At 37.3% G+C, this 9,217-nt stretch overlaps 2 protein-coding genes across 8 annotated transcripts in view; both read left to right on the top strand.

Moving 5' to 3' along the window:
• LOC311295475 (interferon-induced protein 44-like) overlaps positions 1–9,217 on the top strand; it is a 48,990-nt gene that overhangs the window by 32,936 nt on the left and 6,837 nt on the right. The window contains exons 1-2 of one of the 7 annotated variants that reach the window (XM_084416877.1): positions 8,419–8,639; positions 8,865–8,900. The exons of 2 other annotated variants lie outside the window; for them this stretch is intronic. The gene's annotated coding sequence lies outside the window, so the exon portion shown is untranslated. Of the gene's footprint in view, positions 1–8,412; positions 8,644–8,864; positions 8,901–9,217 lie in introns of those variants that run through there. 4 more of the 7 variants (XM_084416879.1, XM_084416878.1, XM_084416880.1 and 1 more) reach the window with 4 other exon arrangements.
• On the top strand, positions 31–3,980 carry LOC311295476 (interferon-induced protein 44-like). Its single transcript, XM_084416882.1, has 8 exons — positions 31–182; positions 338–848; positions 997–1,051; positions 1,126–1,321; positions 1,415–1,567; positions 1,654–1,825; positions 2,905–3,005; positions 3,083–3,980. Exons 2-8 carry the CDS (start codon positions 338–340, stop codon positions 3,266–3,268), a joined length of 1,374 nt encoding a protein of 457 aa, XP_084273008.1. The 5' UTR covers positions 31–182; the 3' UTR covers positions 3,269–3,980.

The following is a 9,217-nucleotide window of genomic DNA, read 5'->3' as shown; positions in this document are numbered from 1 at the left end:
TCACTATTGTAAAAAAAAAAAAAAATCTCCATGAGATGAGACGTTTTATATAACATTAATATCACCCTCAGAAACACGCCAATGCAAATATCAGTGCAGTTAGAGCGTTGCTCGTCTCGGGTCAAAGTCCACAAAAGAAGCAGCATTTCGAAGTTTCTAGCAAAGCGAGTGTTCTACGAAACGTAAGTTTCTGATTGTAAGATTAGCCTGTACGTTAATTCCTGTTATCAGTATTGATACACAAATGGCATTTTCTCCTAGAAGGCCAAAGACTGCGTTATAAAGATTGTGTAGAGAATTTTTTTTTTTTTTTGTAACTTATGTTCTTTTGTCACAGATGCAAAAAGCCAAAGTTAGAAAAGTCTGCACAGATCCCCTCACTTCTAATTTACCCGAAGAGCGAAAAGAACAGCTCTGTGCTTCACTAGGGAACGTTGAACTGACTCTTCTCTACAAAGCTTCTGTTCATGGATATAATGCTTCTGCCTTCCACAAGCGATGTGACCGTCAGGGTCCAACTTTACTTGTAGCCTATAACAGATCAGGCTACATCTTTGGTGGATACACTAGTGTAGATTATGCTCAAAGTGGACGGGAAATTACAGATGAGGAAGCTTTCCTGTTCAGCTTTCAAGGTGGAACCTGTAGCTACGTCAAAGTTAACAGTGGATATAATGCACGTTACGATGATGCGAAATGGCCCAATTTTGGCCAACAGTTGTACTTTTGCTACAACAACCAACCAGCTGTGCATCATCAAGGAGGGAATGCATTCAACATTAATACCGCATCAATGTATGGGAATGACTCTCAACTAAGTGAATGTGAGGTGTATAAAGTGGAACAGGGTAAGTCAATCATCAGCTTTTTTACCAACCTATTTCTACACACAAAATCATGTACAAATACATTTTTGTCTTTTTAATATAATTAACTTATTTGTTATCTTTTAACATTACTCCAATAAAAATTATATCTTTATTCAACAATTCCCAGAGCCTCAAGTCAGCATTGAGGAGAAACCATGGAGGAATATTATGTGGACAACTGAGTATGTTTCTTCTTAATCTCTATTTTGCTAATTTCCTATGGAAAAGATGAAATGATAAAACCGATCTGTTGTAGACGAAGAGATGAGCTCATGGGATTGATCAGAAATCATAAACCCCTGATGACGTCTATCAGCCGTGTTCGAATCCTAATGATCGGTCCTGTAGGTGCTGGAAAATCCAGTTTCTTCAACTCCATCAACTCAATCTTCACTGGTCATGTGACCAATAAAGCCATGTCAGGATCTGCAGGCACTAGTCTGACCGTACAGGTACAGATTCAACAGGACTTCAGGACCTGCATTGGCTTGTGACATAAAACAACAATTGTTCCACAACGAATAATGATTCCTGTTTGTTGGTAGTTTCGCACATACCCAGTGAATGATGGTCGTGAAGGAAAACCATTGCCATTTGTGTTGTGTGACACCATGGGACTCGAGGAACAATCAGGTGCAGGACTGGATATTGATGACATCAGCAGCATTCTTCAAGGTCACGTACCAGACCGCTATAAAGTAAGTGAATACTTTCATGTTTCTGAGCTTGGAAATGTATATTTATTAGTAAAATTGATCTTTCATTTCCATTACTTTCAATTCAGTTCAACCCCATGGCACCATTTCAACCAGATGAGCAAAAGGCCTCCAAACCTGCATCTCTACAGGATAAGATCCACTGTGTGGTGTATGTGATCGACACCACCAAAATCTCCATCATGTCCAGCAAACTAGAGGAAAAACTCGCTGCCATACGCAGAAAAGTGAACTCACTGGGTAAGTGAACATATTCAGTGTTTCCCCTACCACTGTGCTCAAAACGACCCCATTAAAGAATGACAATAAATAAATAAATAAATAAAGGACATGCAAGCTACATGTAGTAACTTTAGCGGCTATGATTTTCGCTATATATCAGTTCAGTACACTTGAAATCTAATCGCGTTTTAGACTAGTGTGTGAATATTAAACCACAAAAAGACTATTTAAATATGAATCCTACATGTTCTGTGTGAATGAATGGTGCAGACGACGAGCAGTTTCATTTACCACACACACACACACACACACACGTTGAAGTACGTGTGACACTGTTTTTTGCCTATGAGGACATGAAAGCATGAACTTCCTCTCCAGACTCTAGATCCGTTCTGAAAGTCACTTCGTAAGCAACCGCTTCATTTGAAAAAAATTATTGTCATGTCATAAACACAGAAACTCAAAGGTCATCACGGCAACCCGTCAAAATAAAAGTTCGGTTTAACTTGAAAGAAATATATTACTGTTGTACAGTAGAATAAAGATATGTCTCAATGTAATAATAATACTGACACTAATACAAATATATTATCATCAAAACTTAATTTTTTAAGGAATAATCACAATTTTATTTTAACAGTTGTGTTAAAATAATTGTGCTGCACGCTGTTTGACAAAAAGTTTAAATTCAAATGATTAAAAGAAATGTAATTAAAGTTTTATGTCTTCATTTGATTACCAGAGAAAACACAACACCGAATTTGTGTGAAAAAAAAAAACATTTTATAGAATTCTTTTAAAATATTGTATATGTTTAATAATTGTTTACAATAAAAGTTTCAAGATTTCAATTAATTAGACATGATTTTTGATTGCTAAAAATTGTACACCATGTATCCGTAACTATTTTAGACACTAAATTAAATAGAATTAAATTAATAAAAATTAAATAAAACTATTTTCAGGGGATCTACCACCACCCCTGAAAAAAAATCCTAGGGGAAACACTGATATTTATGGCAATCATGTGACTAATCCAAAGTAGGTTGTACATTGAGCTACCTGATAGTTGCATTGACACACTACATCATTTTCAGGCATCGCTCAGATCGTCTTGATGACAAAAGTAGATGAAGCATGTCCTCTAGTGGAGGAAGATCTTCAAAGCCTTTATGTCAGTTCCTACATCAAGACGAAGGTGAGACATGATCACATGATCACATGAGCTGTTCCCACAGGACTCAGAGTGACTGAGATGTTGTTTTGTCTCTGCAGGTGCAGGAGGTGAGCTCTCGGTTAGGTGTGCCGGTGTCTTGTGTGTTACCGGTGAAGAACTACAGTCAGGAGCTGGAGCTGGAGCTCAACTGTGACGTCCTGCTTCTCACGGCGCTACAGCAGATGCTTCGCTTTGCAGACGATTATTTTGATGATATGCGTCCTGTGGAGGGCAACCCTATATAAGGTTGTTTTTTTTACCAGATTTGAAAATGGCCAAATCGAAAGCTCTGCGAATCATTTACATAGCTTAAGGAAAGCTGATCACTATACCTCCAAACTAGTTGCTTTTTGGCGAAATTTGCCATTTTTATTCAAAATATGCATTTACGTGAATCGTGTAGATAAAAATTTTTCAGGGGGGTTCAGGGTGAAATTGAAGGCACAATAAACCTCACAAGAATCGGAAATGTGTCTTTTAGCCAATCAGAATCATTGTCTACTGTTCCGTAGATTAAAACTTTTCGCAATAATTGAGTATTTGCATTTGACCTTCACCTTGGTCATATATCATGTAATAAGCTGCCGCTTAGGTGTCATGTGGGGCAGAGGATGTCTCTAGTATTTTCCAATCAGCACAGAAACACAGACTTTGGCATATTATGTAAGACTGAATCAGGGCTGAGGTGCAGATGGAGCTGGTCCTGGCTAAAGGTTGAGGCAAAAGCAGAGGTGAGGGGAGTCCAGCACAGGTTCTCGCGTCACAGTATTTTATTTTTAAATACATTTAAAATTTATTTTTTTACTTTAACTCAATTTGTGTGATTTCTCTGTACTTTTTACGCTTGATCTTCAAGACTGATGTTCTATAATTCTTCACTTTTGTTTTGATTTGTGGGCTATTGTGACTTTACACTCTGTATGAGGACTAATAAAGTTTGACTATTTTGTAGGCCTACTATGTATTTGGCATTAATGTCTACTAGATATTTTGAGACAAAAATGTACCACAGACTGTTTACATAGACTAGTTGACTCAGTTAAATATATCATGAATGTTTACTAAAGTAAACAATAGAGTCAAAATGCCTTCAAGATGGGTGAAAATCTGCTACCCACCTTTTAACGGAAAAACGGGTGCGATTAGTCAATTAAATGTGCGAGGCGTCTGGTGCCATCCGCTTCCAGTTATTAAAACTACTATAACAGCCCGTTATGTTGCTGTTCATTTTCAACTCTGTTTCAAGTCTATAACATGAAAAGGTCAATGATAATTTTCAAACAACTACAACATAGAATATTATCTCTGGGGACTTTTAGTCATTTTAGTGCTTTTATATTTGAGTGCAGCGTTCGACACTGTTGATGGCATTCTATTGTCACGCCTTGTACAGTGTGGGCATCCCAGGAAGTGCCCTTATCTGGTTTAAATATTCTTAGTAACAGAACCTTTTCAGTAGTCATTGGAGGCTACAGTCAGGAGCTGGAGCTGGAGCTGAACTGTGACGTCCTGCTTCTCACAGCTCTACAGCAGATGCTCATCTTTGCAGACGACTATCTGGATGATGTTGGTCCTGTGTAGAGCAACCTTTTTTAACATGCTTTACGAGTTTTTCCTCAGTTCCGGCTAAAATGCAGCCATATTGTTACATTGGCTTTGAATAGCATATAGGTGGCTTAGTTGCCATAATGTATTTTTAAAGGAACACTCCACTGTTTTTTGAAATAGGGCTTATTCACCTTCTTTCCTACATTTAGATAGGTGGGCAAATGCATTTTTGTCTCAGTGCATGCATTGTTTTAGTTTGACAGGGTCGGCGCTAGCTTAGCTTAGCACAATGAATGGAATCCTTTGTTGCCAGCTAGCATGTCCTGAGTAAAAGTGATCAAAAAAAAGGAGGAGGAGGAGGAGGAGGTTGCGATCGCTCAACAGCCTGAGGACGTGAGGATGAGAGTCAACACGAACTGGTGGTGTGAATGTGGGGGAATATGCCAATCTATGCCGGCTGAAATAGAGTGTCTGTGCTGTGGCGAGTGGGACAAGTTACTGCCATCGATGACCAGGCTCAACGCGTCAGATCAAGATGAGCGTGCCCGCAGTTGTGTCACAGCTACCGAGGATTTCACGGCGTTGATCCATCCTGCAGTACTCGATTTTTTTTTTTGGTGTGATAAAGTGAACTGGATAAAAACGCTGCACGCCGAATGGACCAAATGGACAGCTGTCCACAGAGTAAGTGATTATTTTAAACATGACGCATGTATAGATCGACCCATATTATACCTGTATTCACATTTCATGTGTTGCGTGATATCTCTGCGCCCAAGTAGCAGTGCTTCGCCTGTGCTTCCCCCTGATATAGTCCCAAGTCAATATCTACCTAGGAAATCGCCTAGTGTTAATCTGCATCGCTATTTGTACTCGTTGTGAATACGCAGGCCACAAGAAGTAATTAGGTGGGGTTTTTTTTATTGTTTTTTTTTATCACTTTTACTCAGGCCATGCTAGCTGGCAACAAAGGATTCCATTCATTGTGCTAAGCTAAGCTAGCACCGACCCTGTCAAACTAAAACAATGCATGCACTGAGACAAAAATGCATTTGCCCTCCTATCTAAATGTAGGAAAGAAGGTGAATAAGCCCTATTTCAAAAAACGGTGGAGTGTTCCTTTAAGCCAGACAATTGGTGTATTACTTGTATTACATTTCTTTATTGTGGCTTATTTAATGCAAGAATGGTGTAAGATCAGTTTCTTATCAAGTTTACAGTATAATATTACAAATTAGGACTTTCACACTGTTCAAAAGAAATGCAACTAAAGTCTATTTTGGAATGAGCTATTCCTTATATTTAAAAGCAAAACCTGTGTGTATGGCTTCCTGATCACTATTAAATATTATGACACTAGGTTAATGTGCGGTATCACCCTGGAGGCAGGTATGATGCTTCTTTTTGCAGTATCAAGTGCTTATTTTTCTCTACTCTGACACCATCAGAGGTAATTTGGAGGAACTAAGGAACTTAGAACAGGTTTGACTTGGGTGTAACATCCTAAGAACAAGTTGAAGCATTTCAGTGTTTCTTTTCACACAGCAAGTACCCTACAAAAGGTAAGTTACACATATAAGAGTATAAAATATTACATATTTGACGAAGGACGATCTTTTTCAGGCAGATAAAACTGGCTGCTTGAGAATCAGCCAATCAGGAGCGTCACTGCGCTCTGCGGCTCACAGTATGGACAGCGTTCCATTTGACCGTAAGTGGACTGCGAAGTGGACTTCACAGGGTATTCCGCCATTTTAAGTGAGATTCCAATCCGAAGGGAGCGAACATGTTCAGTTCGAAGGGCACTGCGCACGGCATAGGGAATAAGGGAACATCGATACATCACTTCACAGGAAGTGGAGAGCGATGATCACCCAACTGTCATTTCGCGCACCACGTCATCACCAGTCAGAACCATAGACATAATAAATACATAGACGCCCTATTGGCCGCTGGATCGTACGTCAACGGCGCCGCCATACTGCGGAGGGCAACTTTCCCATACCTCTCATAACGAGAATTGAGAAAAATGCCTATTTCGTGTGCTGCTTGGGGCTTTACAAATCGCCACACAACTGAAAACAGGTCTCAGGGAATTACCTTTCACAAGCAAAACTGAAAATTTGTTCCTGGTTGTATTTCATTTACTATTTTTATTTTTAGAGGAGAAAGGCCGCAAAATTTAAAAATTCTACTGTTATTGTGTCACGAAATGTAGTTTTAAGAGTTTTTCAGTCGACAATGTAGTTGTTTAAAGCTCAAATCTGTGGTTTATTTATAAAGATAGCGCCTATTTTAAAATGTTATCTGGCGGTTTCGGAGTTGTGAGATCCAGCGATCACCGGGCGCTCAGCGCTCATGTACCCCGCCGAGAACAGCCTTACCTCGGCTAGGTCTTCTGACGTTCGCCGCTGGATCTGATGTCTTTAGTCTAGTCGTGGTTAAACATGAGAATAATTTGTCTTGTGTATATCTAACGGACGATCTTTGGTCTCATTAATCTATAATTTGTTCCTTGGCAAATCGTTTTGGCTGAGGGCAAAGTGAAGTTTCATAACTTTATATATTTAGGCTATTAACTTTAACGTTGTAGCCTGCTGTATGTCTGACTCTGACTGAATCGTTTACTTTATTTCTTGACTTGAATAGCTTCTTATACCTTTTAAAAAGTGAAATTTAACAAAAAGAGACAGGACTGCGTCATTTTATTTTATATAGCCTATGTAAGAATATTTTAAAATATATACATTTACATTATTTATTATTGTTATTATAATAATATACCACTTGCGATTATCAATCTATTATAGTTGTGCTGTTAAATTATTGTACTATACATAGTAACTATTTAACTTATTAGCCTATTTTTTATTGTCTATATTCTGTAATTGATATTTCATATTCTATTGCTATTATTATAGTATTATACAAACTATATGCTATTATCAATATATTATTATTATTATATTATAGTACTTATGATCTATTATATAATTATACTTTTCATTACTATTTTATTTGCTGTATACTGTTTGTTTATTTTATTGACTAAACTATTTACTATTAGCCTACTTCTCACTTTATCTTATATTTACTATTTGCATTGCACTGTAGTTGTAGCCTACCATATCATATGTATTACCATAAAGGATCCATCAGTTATCTTTGTTATTGCTAAAATCGGGTCAATGACAGAATATGCTTTTTCCACAATAAGAAAACTTTATTTAATTTAATGTGAAAATTAAATTATATCTCAGTATGGGGGTGTTCCATAGGGGTGTTCACAATTCTTATCCAAGAATAAAAAGCCAAATACATGACAAAGGCTGAGCTTTGGCCATTCCTTATTAAAAAAAATATTTTATAAGTCTAACTGTCGAGATTTTAAATAACTAGAGATGGGTTTTTTTTTTTTTTTTTTAGAAAAACCGCAGCTCACCTGTTTGCTTGCATTTGATTACAGTGCAGTCTTGCCCTCCGCAAAATGGCGGGCGTCTATATTTATGTCTATGGTCAGAACGGTCATAACTAACGATGGAGGAGTTTACGTATGTGTGTAAGTATTCATACATTTCGCCATTGTTATACAAATGACAGTATTTTTAACGGTTATTGTTGTGAATATTACATATACTATTTTTGATGATTATAATTTACCCCTTATTATAATTTTGCTAGTTTGTGAAGTAAAGTGATTTTATTTTAGGTAGTTGTAAAATAGTGCAATATAATTGTAAATATATAATATAATAATAAAAATTAATTTAAACATAATATATATTTATGTTATATCATAATCTGCGCGACCCCGTCGTTGACTTTCTTTGATGACGTTTGCAGGGCTGATACACCGTGCTCAGGGAGTAGGGGAGCAGTGAACACTGCGTATGGGCCGTTTATATACTGTCTATGGTATGGACCCTGTCGAATGGAACGCACCTTTAAGTTTCAGTTTCGGAAAAGCTTGGAAGAGAGCGCTAGCGTCGAAAGACTGTGCAGTTTATATAATATAAGATAGTGTTGCTGTATTTACAAGTTCCTAGTATTGTGTGCGTGCAACTACCAGTAAGTATACTGAAGTTTATTGTTGTTTTTACCTCACAATAATGTCGTGGCATGTTGCTGATCGACACCTGTCGTCACGGTGTTAGCTGGAGGCAAAACATACAAACCAGCACTGATGAATTTGCTGTATCTGTAATTTTTATTTCTAGAAAATATTCACATAATTAAAATTGCACTGTAATGTGTCTCTCTACATGGTCGTCTTCTGGCCTTGGCGATGACTAGGCAGAGCTTCGGATCGTACCACACAACACAAGTCTTGTACGTGACCATTCAGCACATAATTATAAGCATTTTTGTTTATTTTAAGGAGTAACTCTGCAGGTCATAATTATTATATGTTTAGCTGAATTTAGCATGTTGTATATTGTTGCAGTTAATGTGCAGCAAATTAATCATTGAACAGGGATATAGTGTACTGCTGCATTTCTGAATTTGTATTTGCTTAGTAATAAGCATTTATTATAACACTGCATTTAAGTCATACATAACAAAACTATAATTGAATCTCTTGATTGTTTGTTTTATTACATACCTGCTGGGCATGTAATAACTATTTGACATTTATATAGAGAGTC

Source organism: Rutilus rutilus, assembly GCF_951802725.1.
Source record: "Rutilus rutilus genome assembly, chromosome: 8".
Classification (NCBI taxonomy): domain Eukaryota; kingdom Metazoa; phylum Chordata; class Actinopteri; order Cypriniformes; family Leuciscidae; genus Rutilus; species Rutilus rutilus.
The sequence above is the reverse complement of the archived record's forward strand: the minus strand, read 5'-3'. Positions and strand labels throughout refer to the sequence as shown.

Bases quoted from the DNA above. Each gene is read 5' to 3' on its own strand.
- LOC311295476 (XM_084416882.1), top strand. From the start codon at position 338: ATGCAAAAAGCCAAAGTTAGAAAAGTCTGCACAGATCCCCTCACTTCT. The intron at 849-996 runs GTAAGTCAATCA...AACAATTCCCAG, and splicing joins GGTGTATAAAGTGGAACAGG to AGCCTCAAGTCAGCATTGAG. The intron at 1,322-1,414 runs GTACAGATTCAA...GTTTGTTGGTAG, and splicing joins GCACTAGTCTGACCGTACAG to TTTCGCACATACCCAGTGAA.